General features: G+C 43.3%; 1 protein-coding gene across 1 annotated transcript in view; it reads left to right on the top strand.

Annotated features, from left to right (window-relative positions):
* The window catches only part of LOC144936141 (glutamate receptor ionotropic, NMDA 2C-like), a 215,704-nt gene that overhangs the window by 79,017 nt on the left and 120,113 nt on the right, over window positions 1-16,574 (top strand). Inside the window, exon 4 of the mRNA XM_078863428.1 lies at window positions 4,992-5,106. Within this exon, the coding sequence (XP_078719554.1) occupies window positions 4,992-5,106 (115 nt within the window). The remainder of the gene's footprint in view (window positions 1-4,991; window positions 5,107-16,574) is intronic.

Raw genomic sequence — 16,574 nt, forward strand, 5'->3', positions numbered from 1 at the left:
CTGTTTTTTGAAATTACACAACATTTGCAATCGCGCTGCCTCCACGCGGACACATTGTACGCGATCGGTTATATTGAGCACAGGTGCGGTTAAAGGGATTGCGTGGTAACTTCTCCTGTGCCCCTCTTATCTTCCGATGCATTTATCCACGACGGCTGAGCGGATCGGGATTCGTGGATCCACGGTCTTCTGCTGTTATTTCTAAACACTCGTGAATGGAGTTGGCCAAACATTCCAATATAGGCACTGTATCTGGCTGCCTTCCCACTTGTCTGTGGCTTTCCGGCCACGCTACGAATTCTACTGCCACGTCTTAAGGTGCAATTTGCATATATGACGTTTAATACAAAATAAAATATGTTTTTGTTATTATCTGCGTGCAGATAAGAGTACTCAGCTATGAAAACAACGGTCCACAACTGAATGACTTCAAATCAGAATCAGAATCTTTATTTATACTGGAGGAATCCGATGAGCTGTAAAATTTTTTTTCCACAGATCTCCAGTAAATGCGCCAGATCTCATCAGATATTGAACACTAAGCAGGTTTGAGCCTGGCTAGTCCTTGTATGGGCGACCACCGGGGCTTGCCAGGTGTTGTAGGCATGAGGTGTGGCCAGGAGATGATGATGTTGGGTTTTCTCTGGGTTTTCTATTTTTCTCCAAAATAATGCCAAACATTCACTAATGGATTTGACGAAACATCCAAATGTAAGACGCTCCTGAATGTTATTAAGAACAAGGCTTTCCTGGTTATATAATTTGAAATATATCAATAATAAATTACAGTCCTTCAGCATTCCATTCCTAGATGTAGATATCTCCATGGGTTTTTTGTTTTGTTTTGGTTCATGCGTGTTGGTGAACCTAAAGACTGATTCAAACATCACTCACCACTGATGTTTACCATGGCCAGGAACCGAACTCAGGCGACGCGTTCATCGTTATGGGCTAACCTCTGCACCACTACTCCATACATTACTATTACACAGTAACCAATGCATCAACATTTTCTGTGGTACTGTGCGTAGTGCTGTGATTTCAAGAATGATGTCACATCACATTGAGCACAAAGTCAAATGGCATTAAATTAACAAAGAAAGGGGATGACTCAACATATGTTTTGGAAATGTGAATGAGGAAAAATGGGGGTGGTTGTTTGCCTCATCTTTCCTGCTTATCTCGGGCGCCACCGGTGACTAGATGTTAACTCCCTCGCCTGGTATACAGGATGTTATGGGTTCGTTTCGGACCCTGATGCCTGTTGTATATTTAGAGCTTGTGTGTCTCTCTCCCAGTTGTCATGTGGAATGTTCTCCGGGTTTTCCCTCCACATTTAGAATCAAAATCATGCGTTTATAGTATTTGGTTGCTATAAATGTCCACGTGATAAGCCACTCCGTTGAGCTTTCATTTGTGAAAGCCAGCTCGTTTCTGAAAAATAGCTATATATCTCAGTAGTGGGCCTTACCTGGTGAAATAAAAAATGTTTGTTAGTTTGAAATAAGAAGACGTTCGTTGTAAAATGCGTAACGTTGTTCATCGCTGTCTTGGCCAGGCTGTGAGTGGTGCAGCGACACTAACGCTGACACTATGCATTTCGTCTGCCTAAAGATCAAATAACCATTCGCGCTACTGGTAGGGATGTGCATGTTGGTAGCACCGTTCTTGTTGAAAGTGTTTTAACTAAAAGCAACAAAGTGGTCACTTCAAATATTTCTACGCTGAAGAGGTAGAAAACCATGTACACATGACGGGCACATCCTCTTCTGTAAAACAACATGCTCAGAACGTAACTTGGATGTTCAAACTTGAGACACAGACCTGGGTTGTTTGTCCTGGTCGGTCCAACGCAACTTTGAATCTTTATTAATAGGAAAAACATCCGTTGCAATTCTGGTGCATCGTGATAGCATCCCAGTGACATCGCTGCGACATCACTCGTACATTTCAGCACAATGCCGATGCAGTATCTTCACTTGGACATGCTTGACTGTGACTTTAAAGTATTATTTCTTGATGATAGACGCCGCAAACTCTTTTTGGACACCCTGGGAATCACCCTCTCTGTACATATCGACAAGTTTAGAGGTGCTCATTCTTTGGGTAGTGATTTACTTTAAGGTGTGGAAACTCAACCTTTGAGAACTTGGTGGTTCAAAGGGGTAGGGTGGCGTGGGGGGTGGGTGGGAGCGGTCGTTCCTCCCTGCCCTTCCCCTCCCCTTGAGGTCCTGAAAGTTTATGTTTTATTGACAATTGAGAGAGAAAAACATGTATTTTTTTTTTAAAATCGCTCACACTGCCCCCGTAATTGCGCGGGATACACGGCGAGTGGGGGGAGGGTTGGTGCGGGGGGTTGGGTGATGCCAGTGCGATGTCAGCGCGACGTCCGCATCTGGCTCAACGCTGTGGTACGTGGGTGACGATCGTCTTCACCTTGTGACTTGCCCGCCCGTGCTCCAGCGAGTCAGCCAGCAAAAGTTGTTTTTTACCTAACACAGTACACCGTACAGTACAGTATATTAATGATGTGGGGCCTTATTTAAAAGATTGGCACATTTCTTGATCTGCCTCTAGTGTGCAAGATAGACAGCTGCTGTGCCCACACCGTGGCAACGCGTATACAAACGTCCACAACTGCGCCTTTTTGTTGTTCTTGTTACACAAATCGGACGTTTTTAGCACGGAGAAAATTCCCCCGTTCCCCCCACGTTGGCTGTGTGAGCGCGTAGTCGGCACGCGGGCGGCATATTGTGTTGGATAGAGGGAGGCAGAGGGGGGAGGGGGTCTGCAGGGACCCGGCGTTCGTACACCGCGGGCTTTTGTTGCTTTGAAGCGTGCTCCGTGTGGCAGCGTCTCGGGGGCACATCTCGCCTAGGGAACCGATTACATGTGAAATACTAAATTGCAGGTCTCAGAGCCCCCCATTGTCCGCTCGAATAGCCTTCGATATATTTTACTCCTTTTAGCTGCTCACACAAACAACAAACATTAAAAAACAACCCTTATAGCCTGAACAGACTGTTGGGGCAAAATTTTGTCAGTGAGCACCTGCAGAAGGCCGGAACTATGGCACACGAGGGGGTAGGTGGGTGGCCAACGCTACTCTCGGCCGCCTTTGTCTCCCCAGTTGTGATGTTTTATACACTGCACTAGGTACCATCGTGCATGCTCATGTATACAGGTACACGCACAGAAGAGAGCACTGCATAGATGCGGGATTATTTCTGGCAGCACCCACCACGTCTAATCAGTCTCATTAACCTGTGTGATTTATGGTTCGTTTTCATGATTTAATTTAATTAATGCATTCACCATAATTTTCTATTAATATTATCATCACAACTGTAATGATAATAGCATCATTAATAGCGAGTACATACTGTTAACAGCACTAAATAATATGAACAACAGCAATAAGAATGATGAATATGCCAACAATAATTATGCATCACCAGTAGAGCTTTAGTACCGCATGAGCATATTGTGCTTTGCTACACATGCTCACAGCTCAGAAGAATACGGAGTCAAACTGGTTCTTGATTCATTAAAGCGATACGTATGCCCATATATCAATATTTTAAACACATTTGCCCACAGGAGACTCAAGGGCGTCTTGCTTTTGGGATTCTTTGGTCAGTGGGGATGTTTGGGCGATTCTATTTGTGAGTGTTTTATATTTCAGAGAAAATCAGTACCCAGAGAAAACTCAGGCACGCAAGGAGATAATACTCAAGAGTTCACATGAATGGGTTCGTGCATTCACCTGCATACGAACATCTTCCCGAGCCCGCTTCTTTAAACAGTCAATATACTGCCTGTATACAATTTTGGCTCAAACCCACGTGTTCTCCTCTTCATATCTCTCAGTGCAATTCCAAGCGTGCACCTTTCCGTGCTCTTTGACTTGAGGAGTTTCTCAAAACACAAATCCAATCTTATTAATCCTTAAATGTTCACTGTGGAATATAAGGATCGGAATTAATATATTAATCGCCGGTGAGGTAAAAAAGAAAGTTAGATATGTTTCATAGTGTATGCAGGGCCATCCATAGCAGCACAAGCAGGGCCAAGGGCACCGCGTTGGCTAGGAGATGTTATCTCCCTCGCCTGGTATACAGGAGGTCGTGGGTTCGATTCGACCCTGACGCCTGCTGTATATTTGGAGTGTGCATGTTTTCCCCGTGGTCGCATGGATCTCTCTGGGTCCTCCGGTTTTTCTCTCCACATTGAGAATCAATATTACGCGTTTAGAGAATTTAGCTGCTAGAAATTTCCTCATGATCAGATATTTCGTTGGACTATAATTTTTAATCGCCAGATCGCTTCTGAAAAAGCGCTATATAGCTCAGTGGGCCTTACCTGGTAAAATAAAGAATAGTTTTTATAGTTTTTAAAATTCCACCATGTGGTCCCCTCCCCCCAACGCCTTCAAGCTAAATCCGAAGTGTTACGTCTGACACCGTCACGTCAAAGTACGGGGGGCACCCCCAAAACGCGGGACCCGGGGCAGTACCCCCGCCGATCCCCCCACCTCCGATTCTACGTGTACACCCTTAGGGAACGGGCTCTGAGTGTAAAGGTACTTTAAAAAATATATATATACAAATGTTTTATGCCACATCCTCCCTCGTATCATACATTGTAACATCTTGACGTTCTGGACGGTATTACCAGGGCCATCGACGGTATCAGCAGGCACACCGGACTCATCAGAGCAGGTGGGGGGGAGGGGAAGGGATTTTCTTTGGGGGGAGGGCGGGGTTGGGTTGGCCAGATCATTGCCATTCTGGGCGCAGGTATTTAAAACTGGTTGTATTCTTCTTCCCTGCCTCTGAGCTTGTAGCTCATGCTCCAGTGCTGAGATTGGGCAGAATTAATTCATCCATTGAGTATGGGAGCGGTGATTAGTGATTCTTGCACTACTTAATATGGTTGAATGTAAAAGTACTTTCATTTTTAAAAAAATGGCCTGTTATATTTTATTTTAGGTTTCTGAAAAACGTGCATTGGAATGGACAAGATTTCTCCTTCAAAAACAATGGGTACCTGGCAAGGCCGACCATGGTGGTGAAAGTGGTGAACAAGAGAAGGCTCTGGCAGAAGGTGAGTGTCGAACGATGTGCACGGTAAACCTCGACAATTTGGGAGCGTGTCTTGCAAGCTCAATAATGCAACTTATTGAGAATTAGAAATGAAAAAAAATCCTAGCTTGCACAAATGAAACATTTTCTCTCGGTGCGGTTGGATTGGGAGCTACTGTAAATCAAGAAATCGATAAGATAGATTTTTTTTTAAGGTACTGGAATTCATTTGAGGTACTTGTTGAGACGGCAAGCAACAGGTTATGAGTCGGACATGGAGGAAATGGACAACACGTGGACATTCATGTGATAACCTTCGTAACTTAAAGCTTTCGTGACTGCAGGAATTCATATTCTTTGGGTCTTTCGGTAAAGTCACGTAGATAGGTTCAAAGAAACGTCGTAGTTTTTTGTAATTTTTTTGAACCTATCTACGTGACTTTACCGAAAGACCCAAATAATATAATCTTCGTACATATTCTTAATATTGATTGAACATTTTAATTGACATTTTTTTCTCTCTCCAAAATGTAAATGAGTGAGAGGGTTAATTCAATGTCATTTATCAGTGAGCACACAGAGAGGTCAAAGAGGCAGAGCCAACAGGAAGGGCGTCCAGTTCGTTGTCCTTCCCCCGCTCCTCCCATTAGCACGGTTGGTTACGTACGGTGCGAAAGAAGTTCAACATACCTACATACATACTCACACAGAGACCCATAGACTCATACAGAGACCCATAGACTTACACAGAAGACACTCATAGACTCACATATAGACCCATAGACTCACACAGAGACTCGTAGACTCAAACAGTGACCCATAGATTGGTGTACGTATTGTGCAAAAGAAGTTCAACATACACACGTACGTAAGTTGTCAAGGAGCAATGACAGCTGTGGCCGCATTACACTTTAGGAGGGTTTTTTTTTTATTGCTAAGAGGTCAAATATATAGAATTAAGTCAGAAATTTGTTTTAATTAGATCGGTTTTATTGTGTACTCTTTGGTCACCGTGCAGTTACTGGTGACTCACTGGCATTAGAAACCTGTGTTCATTCATGGGTGGTGACTCAAACCCAAGGTTTTAAATGCTCTCATTACCGTAATTCGCCGCTTGAGACTTCTGGCCACCTCCCTTGGTTAAACATTCAAATGGGAGTGGGTGACACTGCTAGCTTATAGTTACTGTGCCACCCCCCTTGGTTAAACATTCAAACGAGAGTGGGTGACACTGCTAGCTTCGAGTTAACCGTATCATTGCTCACTCTTCTCAAAGCACATAATTGTCCAATGAGTAATGTCTCCCTCGTATTGTTAATATGCATATCGAATTCTCACTCAAGCAGAATTCACAAATTTGTCCCAATCCGTTGCTGCCTCGTTGAAGGTCCACGTGGCTCAGCCAGGCATCATTGCCCCGTAACAGGTGGCATTCACATCAGCCCCGCTCATTGGATACGATGCTTCGAGCATTTTGTTTTGCATCTTGCATTGTGAATCTTGCTGCAGTGGCAGTGGCGGCAGCGGCGGTAGCAGCAGCAGCATTAACGGAAGCTCACTGTGCTCGTGTACGGATTGAATCTCGCCGAAGTCGTTTCCATTCTTTAGGCGCAGCTTTCCCACTTTGGCCGTGACCTTCCCAGTGATCGCGGCTAATTATGGTTTCATTCCATGAAAGGGGGAAGAAGACATTGAAGGAAGCATGATGGGGTTGGGTGGGAGAGTGTGATGGGGTAGGGCGGGGGAGGGTGAATCATGAAACTCGCTGTTGGGGCAGTAATTAAAACCGCTAATTAATAGTGAGCTTCGTTCATTTTTCAATGTTTCTTTGTCTTAGGGTCACTTGTTTCACAAAACCATGCATTGATTGATTTCAGGAAGCATTTGCCTGTTACAGTGACATCTTAGCGAAATGTTGACATTTCAGCATTTTATTTTGTCATCGCTAATGAATGCATTTTAATTATTTTATGAGTGTCAAGTTCAACGAATATAGAAACTGCATCAGGGATGTATATGCAGTATAGCACGCAGTAACTAATGGATTTCCATAAGCAGTGTAATTGTGAGAAGAGACATTAATTCACTGTAGTGACATTTTATGATCACTTAAATGTGTGATAGGTTTGACTAAGCACTGAATGTTCCCTTGTGGCGACTTGATATTATTTGGAGATGCTTGAATTATACCGAACGATGGGCAAAATCAGCGGGTTCACTACATTATTTCACAGTAATAAAAATAGGTAGATGATTATAATAATAATGAGAGGCCCTGAGCTCAAACACGCAGGTTGAGCGGGAAAAAAAAGTGAGACGAGACTTCATAATGGTGACAGCTGTTCAATGTCTAGAAATACCTGCCGTTAAAAACCGTGCCATGGAATTAAAATACAAACTTTGCCGTAGGCTGCTTGACGGTGGGTGGCGCCGATTGGAGATGACGTTATAAGAGCACCATTAATATCCCACTGAGTAATTAGCGACCGACCGACGAGAGTGAGCGAAGCGGTTTGAAGTTGGGCCTCGGAATAGAAGCGCTCGTAATTTAAGTCACGTTCGAGTCGCACAACACTGACGACGATTGCCGTTTACGCTGTCGACAACAATCCGCTTGAGAGAGCGAGAGAACCGCGTTTTGTCTTGGGCGACTGCTTGAGATGGTTTACGATCTATGGTGACGGAGACGATTATGAATTGTCACCGAGTGCCCAACGCCATTGCATTATCAAGTGGGAACACCTTTGGTCAATGTGCGCGCTGGCGGCAAGAAGCCACATTGATCAGAAACGGTGGGAATAAAAAAATGCCTTAAACAAGCTTTAAAAAAGCCACGTATATTGGCAAAGAAAGCTATGTGCTTGGAAATAACTGAAATGAACGAGAGAGAGATGTGTATTAGAGACTAAATGGTAATACGAGAAGTCACGTTCATTATTGGAAACACAATTAATCTTGCGTCGTGCATGTCACTGTGTGAGCACAACTTGTGCACAAACCATGGCAGATGAGGATACCTGATGCACAAATGAAAAATTAAAAACTCTCCAGTGTATGACTGTAGTCATCAAGAACAGACTGTACAACATGTAACGACGCAATGCCCCGATCCCCGAATACGAAGGCAAAATTGCAGCGATACTCCGCTGCTACTGACGCGGTTATCTGGCTTGACCACCTGAATGTGAAATTGTAGTCGTTGCTCTGCATCTGCATCAGCCGTGCAAAAGAAGGAGGTGCACTGGAACTTGGAATGCAAAGACAGTCCGGTTTAACACATCGTAGTAGGTCTTCGCGACCAATATTATCGATACTATAATAGATGTTTTTGGGTTAATCGCGTATATAAATGTGTCATTAAACCCGCCACCACCTGACACAGCCAATTAGTAAGGTGTGTCACGTATATAAAACATGCCAATTAGTGACTAGTTCAGCACACTGGTTTGTTGAAGAGTACATTTTGTCTTCTTGGTTCTTTCGGTAAAGTCACGTAGAAGGGAAGTAATAAAATAATAAAAATAAAACATAATAAAATAAAATAATTCTCACGACGTTTCGGCTACAACGCAAGCAGCCGTCTTCAGGTGAAGAATGAGACACTGCCAAGCTAGGAGCTTATATATAAGCTGGGTTGGAGGTGGAAGAGCGCCTGAACAAAAATAATGTGCATATCAAGAGGAATTTAGCATATTCATGTAAATGCGTAGGAGGTGGGCGGGGGGGTTTCAAAGTCATATTATGCCCATGCATTATGCAGGATCAGCAGCACCAAGGGAGGGTGCAGGGAGTAGCATTAACAAAGGAAAGGAATGTTAATAGTATGTAGCTGCAGTTACTAAACAACCACGTAGAAAACTAAAGTATAAACTACATGAAAAAAAAACTAAAGTATAAACTGCATAGCACCATCAGTATACTTACTATACTCTACAATAAGCTGAGTTACTAACAGCAAGTAATACATTACAATTATACGTCGTAAAAATTATATAATATGCTTCCATCTAAACTTTATTCTCTTACATCACACGAGCATACACCGTACTATATACTGCCATAGATAAACCCAACATTAAATTATATACTGTATTGCTATAAACCACCCTATACCTTATACATTTTAATATATCACTATGTATTATTCGACCCACCCTAATGTGTATCACACTGCTATATGTTTACTATACAATTACGATACTATATATTACTTTGTACATTGTATTGAGCATATAAATGTTATACTATTTGTTATAAACACTGTACCATTGACCGTCGTGTCAATGGGTGAGTCGTGGGGGGAAAACTCGCAGTGGAGCAAAGAATCCATTCCCTGCGGAGAATACAATGCCAGTGAGTGGAACGCGGTCTGAAAGTCTCCGTAAACGTGAACACAATCAGTTAAGATCCGAAATGGTGTATTACGTCCTTCCAATGATTGCTAAGCCAGAATCCATCTTCTCGGTTAAAATTGTCTCTGTGTTTGTATATGTGGATCGCCTCATGAACAAATCTTTCATGATAGCCAGATGGCTTGCAGAGAACCTCTGTCTTGGAGAAGTCAATGTCATGTGAGCCCACTGAGTTGTAACAGTGATCTGCCACGGCTGAGGTGTTTGTCCTACCGTGTTTCAGGTCTGCTTTATGTTCACGGATGCGGTCCGAGACATGTCATTTGGTTTCCCCAATGTAACTGCTACCACAGAGGCAACTTAGTTTGTAGACACCAGGGTACTGTATGTCTGGAACCACATCTTTTACAGACCGGACCAGATCACGGATTTTATGTACTGTGTTGAATCGGACCTGGATCTTGTGTTTAATCAGGATTTTGGAGATCTTTTTTGTGACCCCAGCAATGTAGGGTAAGGTCTTGAAAGGCTCCTCAACAGGATCCTTCTTGATGGTTGGAGTGATGGCTTTGCGGATTGTGTAGTCGGAGTAACCATTAGCCTTAAGAGCTTGGCGTACGTGTTTGAGTTCACTGACAATGTGTTCCTGGTCGGAGATGCATTGGGCTCTATGGTATAGAGTCTTGATGAGGGAATTCTTCTGGGATGGATGGTGGTGGGAATCCGGTTTTAGGTAAGCATCCGTATGGGTGGCTTTCCTGTAGACAGAGTGGCTCATTGAACCATCAGGTCTCCTTTTAATTAGGACATCCAAAAAGGGTAGCTTGCCATCTTTTTCGACTTCCACGGTGAATCTGATGGCTGGGTGTATGGAATTGATGTGGTCGAGAAATTGGTCTAGAGCAGGCCGGCCATGTGGCCAGATGACAAAAGTATCGTCTACGTACCTCTTCCAATAAGGTCGGGCGTAGAGTGGCAGTTTGGATGGCGTCAGTCTCAAATTTCTCCATGAAGATGTTGGCTACAACCAGAGATAGGGGGGAGCCCAATGGGGTGCCCTCAGTTTGCTTGTAGAAAGTTCCATTCCAGGTGAAGTATGTATTGGTTAAGCAGTGTCTCACCAGGGGGGGTACCCCAGCATTCAGTCCTTGATGAACCAAGTCTTCAATGATTGCGATGGTGTCAGGTACAGGAACCTTGGTGAATAAGGAAACCACATCAAAACTGACAAGCAGGTCGTCTGGGGACAGGGCAATCCCCTTAATTGTCGATACCAGGTCAGTAGAGTTTAGTACCGCAGAGGTGGTTTTTCCAGTGAAAGGCCGTAGGATTTCAGACAAAATACGCTCCAATTTATTGGTGGGGGAGTTGATAGTAGAGACAATGGGACGAAGAGGTGTATCTTCTTTATGTATCTTTGGCAAGCCGTATAATCTTGGTGGCCTGGCTGTAGAAGGTTTCAACGAGAACTGTTTGGTCTGATCAATTAATGCGGTTGAATCAGAAATGATTTGCTTGGTTTTTGAGACGAGGCTGTTGGTGGGGTCTCTTTTTATTTTTGTATAGCTGCCATCGTTGAGTAGTTCTTGGATTTTGTTGTTGTATTCTGTTTTGTCCATGATGACAGTGGCATTGCCTTTGTCGGCTGAGAGCATGACAATGTCATCCCTCTTTTTTAATGGAGCTAATTCAAAACGCTCATCTTTGCTGATGTTGCTAGCTCTGCAACCCTCAAAAACGCTAAGATGCCAGCTAGCAACATCAGCAAAGATGAGCGTTTTGAATTAGCTCAATTAAAAAAGAGGGATGACATTGTCATCCTCTCAGCCGACAAAGGCAATGCCACTGTCATCATGGACAATACAACAACAAAATCCAAGAACTACTCAACGATGGCAGCTATACAAAAATAAAAAGAGACCCCACCAACAGCCTCGTCTCAAAAACCAAGCAAATCATTTCTGATTCAACCGCATTAATTGATCAGACCAAACAGTTTTCGTTGAAACCTTCTACAGCCAGGCCACCAAGATTATACGGCTTGCCAAAGATACATAAAGAAGATACACCTCTTTGTCCCATTGTCTCTACTATCAACTCCCCCACCTATAAATTGGCTCGTTTTTTGTCTGAAATTCTACGGCCTTTCACTGGAAAAACCACCTCTGCGGTACTAAACTCTACTGACCTGGTATCGACAATCAAGGGGATTGCCCTGTCCCCAGACGACCTGCTTGTCAGTTTTGATGTGGTTTCCTTATTCACCAAGGTTCCTGTACCTGACACCATCGCAATCATTGAAGACTTGGTTCATCAAGGACTGAATGCTGGGGTGCCCCCCCTGGTGAGACACTGCTTAACCTATACATACTTCACCTGGAATGGAACTTTCTACAAGCAAACTGAGGGCACCCTAATGGGCTCCCCCCTATCTCCGGTTGTAGCCAACATCTTCATGGAGAAATTTGAGACTGACGCCATCCAGACTGCCACTCTACGCCCGACCTTATGGAAGAGGTACGTAGACGATACTTTTGTCATCTGGCCACATGGCCGGCCTGCTTTAGACCAATTTCTCGACCACATCAATTCTATACACCCAGCCATCAGATTCACCATGGAAGTCGAAAAAGATGGCAAGCTACCCTTTTTGGATGTCCTAATTAAAAAGAGACCTGATGGTTCAATGAGCCACTCTGTCTACAGGAAAGCCACCCATACGGATACTTACCTAAAACCGGATTCCCACCACCATCCATCCCAGAAGAATTCCCTCATCAAGACTCTATACCATAGAGCCCAATGCATCTCCGACCAGGAACACATTTCCAGTGAACTCAAACACGTACGCCAAGCTCTTTAGGCTAATGGTTACTCCGACTACACAATCCGCAAAGCCATCACTCCAACCATCAAGAAGGATCCTGTTGAGGAGCCTTTCAAGACCATCACCTTACCCTACATTGCTGGGGTCACAAAAAAGATCTCCAAAATCCTGACTAAACACAAGATCCAGGTCCGATTCAACACAGTACATAAAATCCGTGATCTGGTCCCGTCTGTAAAAGATGTGGTTCCAGACATACAGTACCCTGGCATCTACAAACTAAGTTGCCTATGTGGTAGCCGTTACATTGGGGAAACCAAACGACATGTCTCGGACCGCATCCGTGAACATAAAGCAGACCTGAAACACGGTAGGACAAACACCTCAGCCGTGGCAGATCACTGTTACAACTCAGTGGGCTCACATGACATTGACTTCTCCAAGACAGAGGTTCTCTGCAAGCCATCTGGCTATCATGAGAGATTCGTTCATGAGGCGATCCACATATACAAACACAGAGACAATTTTAACCGAGAAGATGGATTCTGGCTTAGCAATCATTGGAAGGACGTAATAAACCATTTCGGATCTTAACTGATTGTGTTCACGTTTACGGTGACTTTCAGACCGCGTTCCACTCACTGGCATTGTACTCTCCACAGGGAATGGATTCTTTGCTCCGCTGCAAGTTTTTCCCCCACGACTCACCCATTGACACGATGGTCAATGGTACAGTGCATAATAACAAATAGTATAACATTTATATGCTTAATACAATGTACAAAGTAATATATAGTATCGTAATTGTATAGTAAACATATAGCAATGTGATACACATTGGGGTGGGTAGAATAATACATAGTGTTATATTAAAATGTGGTTTATAGCAATACAGTATGTAATTTAATGTTGGGTTTATCTATTGCAGTATATAGTACGGTGTATGCTCGTGTGATGTAAGAGAATAAAGTTTAGATGGAAGCATAGATTTGAAGCTTTCGTGACTGCAATTATTCATATTCTTAGGTTTTTTCGGTAAAGTCACGTAGGTAAAAACATTAAAAAGTAAAATAAAATAAAAAAATAAAAATCACGACGTTTCGGAGGCAACACAAGCTTCCGTCTTCAGGTGGTACCGTCACAGCCACGACAGCTGTATCAAGTAAATGAGAGATTGCAGGAGTTACCACTGCGTTTATATAATGGTTGGAGAAGGTGGTGGGGCAAGGGCCGCATACTTATTATTAATATGGTAAGGTGAGGCTTGAGACTAAGAATAGACTGCATAACAAAGGCTGAGCCTTTGTTAGGCTGAGCCTTTGTTATGGAGAGGTGCGGTTTGTGACTCAACCTGTAACAAGAAGACCACCACTAAACATGGTAAAACAGTAATGGTTGTCTGTCAAATAAGATTGGCAAATAAGTGTAGTTAAATCTTTTTTGCATGGTTAATCACATCTTTCCAATGATTACTCAGTTTGTAACCGTCATCACGGTTGAAATTATGTCTGTGTTTGTATATTTGTATGGCTTCGTGTACAAACCTTTGATGGTAGCCAGGAGGTTTGCAGAGAACCTTGGTTTCGGAAAATACAATTTCATGAGAGCCCACCGAGTTGTAGCAATGATCGGCAACGGCCGAAGAATCAGTTCTGCCGTGTTGCAGATCTGACTTGTGCTCGCAGACACGATCAGAAACCTGACGTTTCGTTTCTCCAATGTAGCAATCACCACAAATGCAACTCAATTTGTAGACTCCAGGATACTGTAAGTCAGGAACGACATCCTTCACAGATGGAATCAAATCACGGATTTTATGCACTGTACTGAATCGGACTTCGATCTTATGTTTGTTTAGAATTTTGGAGATCTTTTTGGTCACGCCTGCTATATCACGTTTACCTACGTGACTTTACCGAAAAAACCTAAGAAGATGGAAGCATATTATATAATTTTTTACGACGTAGAATTGTAATATATTACTTGCTGTTAGTAACTCAGCTTATTGTAGAGTATAGTAAGTATACTGATGGTGCTATGCAGTTTATACTTTAGGTTTTTTTTTATGTAGTTTATACTTTAGTTTTCTACGTGGTTGTTTAGTAACTGCAGCTACATACTATTAACATTCCTTTCCTTTGTTAATGCTACTCCCTGCACCCTCCCTTGGTGCTGCTGATCCTGCATAATGCATGGGCATAATATGACTTTGAAACCCCCCCCGCCCACCTCCTACGCATTTTCCATGAATATGCTAAATTCCTCTTGATATGCACATTCTTTTTGTTAAGGCGCTCTTCCACCTCCAACCCAGCTTATATATAAGCTCCTAGCTTGGCAGTGTCTCATTCTTCACCTGAAGACGGCTGCTTGCGTTGTAGCCGAAACGTCGTGAGAATTATTTTATTTTATTATGTTTTATTTTTATTATTTTATTACTTCCCTTCTACGTGACTTTACCGAAAGAACCAAGAAGGTGAATCCCTGCAGTCACGAAAGCTTTAAATCGAAGAGTACATTTTGGTTATCGCCTGATGAAGCTGGTTGTAATTACCAGCGAAATGTCGTACTCAAATTGTAAATGTTGTGGGTTTACTCTCCTATATACCGGTGTGCTGAACTACTAATAAATTAGTATTTTTTGTTGACATAACAAACATTATTATTTGGCTGTGTCAGGTGGTGGTGGGTTTAACGACACATTCATATTTACGTGATCTTACCCGAAAAAAACCTTCATGATGAATGACAATCCAGAAAATATACACAGAAAGGACATCCAGTGGAGTTGACAACTATTAAAGCAAACAGAACCCATAGATATATTCCGAGACTGTCTCTCCGCCTTTCCAAATCCAAGTCTAAACTTCGTAAAATAGTGTAATTTTATAAATCTTAGCTCACGTGGGAGTGAAATGCATTGCTGCATTACAGCTGTGATGATAGCACTATGGGGTAATGCCACAAGCAAGGATAACCTATTCAGTAGTAAGTTGGAAACACTGCTGTTGATTAATTACCTAGTCTTTCTGCTTTAAAGAAGGGCTAATTATGAAAATCATTATCCTGTTATACATATATTTTTTTATTGTAAACATAAACCGACAAGTGAAACTGTCCGGCCAATACATATACCCACAGCACGGAATTTAAAGCATTTTTTTTTATCCATGATGTGAGATAATGGGGGAGGAGATTTTACGAGGAGATCGGGAGCAGACTAAACAAAGCGCGGATGAAGTGGAGGGAAGTGAGTGGAGTGGAGTGTGATGAGAAAATTACAATTCAGCCTGAACGGAATCGTGAATGGGGCGGTGATCACGCTGGAGTTTGTGTTGGGCTCGGAGCATTGGGCGCTAGAGAATTGGCCGGCGCACACCATCAGGACGATAACAGTTGAGAACACTGAGAAGGATTTGTTTGAGCAAGTATAAAATAAGTGCGAGAGATGCAAAGTAGTGATCCATAAGGGGTTTTTTTGGGTTAGATCACGTGAATATAAATGTGTCATTCACCAACACGTTCCAATTCGTTACTAGCTCAGCACACCCGGTGTGTTGCATAGTAAACCCACAACAATTACAATTCAAGTGCATGACGTTTTAATTTGATAATATTGGTCACGAAAGCCTACGTGTTAAACTGACAAAGGAGTGACATGACGAGTGAATGTAGCATAATCAGAACCAGAATCAGAATATGTATTTCTACTGGAGGAATCCGATGAGCTGTGAAGCTCTTTTTCACATATATTCAGTATGGTTTATGCTCAAGGAGCATACTCAAGGACCATAAACCATCATCACGCAAACTCCGGTCATGCTCCCAGGGGCTCTTGGCTATCCATCGAACAGAAATGGTCACTGTGTAGTAAGACCGAATTAGGTGCACACACACGCAGCTTGGAGGCAACACTATTTATTAAACGGTAAGTAATATAACACTGTACATAAGGTGGTAACCACCTTCCTCAACTCACTAACACTCTGGAACACGACACAGACTGGACCAGGCAGGCAACGGCCTGCCTGGCCCAGGACGACGACTCGGGACTTGACGACCGATGATGTCTTCACTTTGGAGTACAGTACAACAGCCTCGCTCTGCGTTCACACCACGCTTATATCTGGTTTGGCATGGCTGGCTCCGCCCCGGCGTGGCTGGCTCTCTTCAGGCCACGCCTCCCTTCCCAGGACACGCCTCACTTCCCCCACCTCTGGGAAGGTCCGGATCCCTCCAGCACGTGACCCCCCAGGCACCCCCTTGGGGCCCCCAGCCCTCGTACAGGCCGACACAGTAGTGACCATTCTA

The sequence above is a fragment of the Lampetra fluviatilis genome, chromosome 1 (assembly GCF_964198595.1).
Source record: "Lampetra fluviatilis chromosome 1, kcLamFluv1.1, whole genome shotgun sequence".
Taxonomy (NCBI): domain Eukaryota; kingdom Metazoa; phylum Chordata; class Hyperoartia; order Petromyzontiformes; family Petromyzontidae; genus Lampetra; species Lampetra fluviatilis.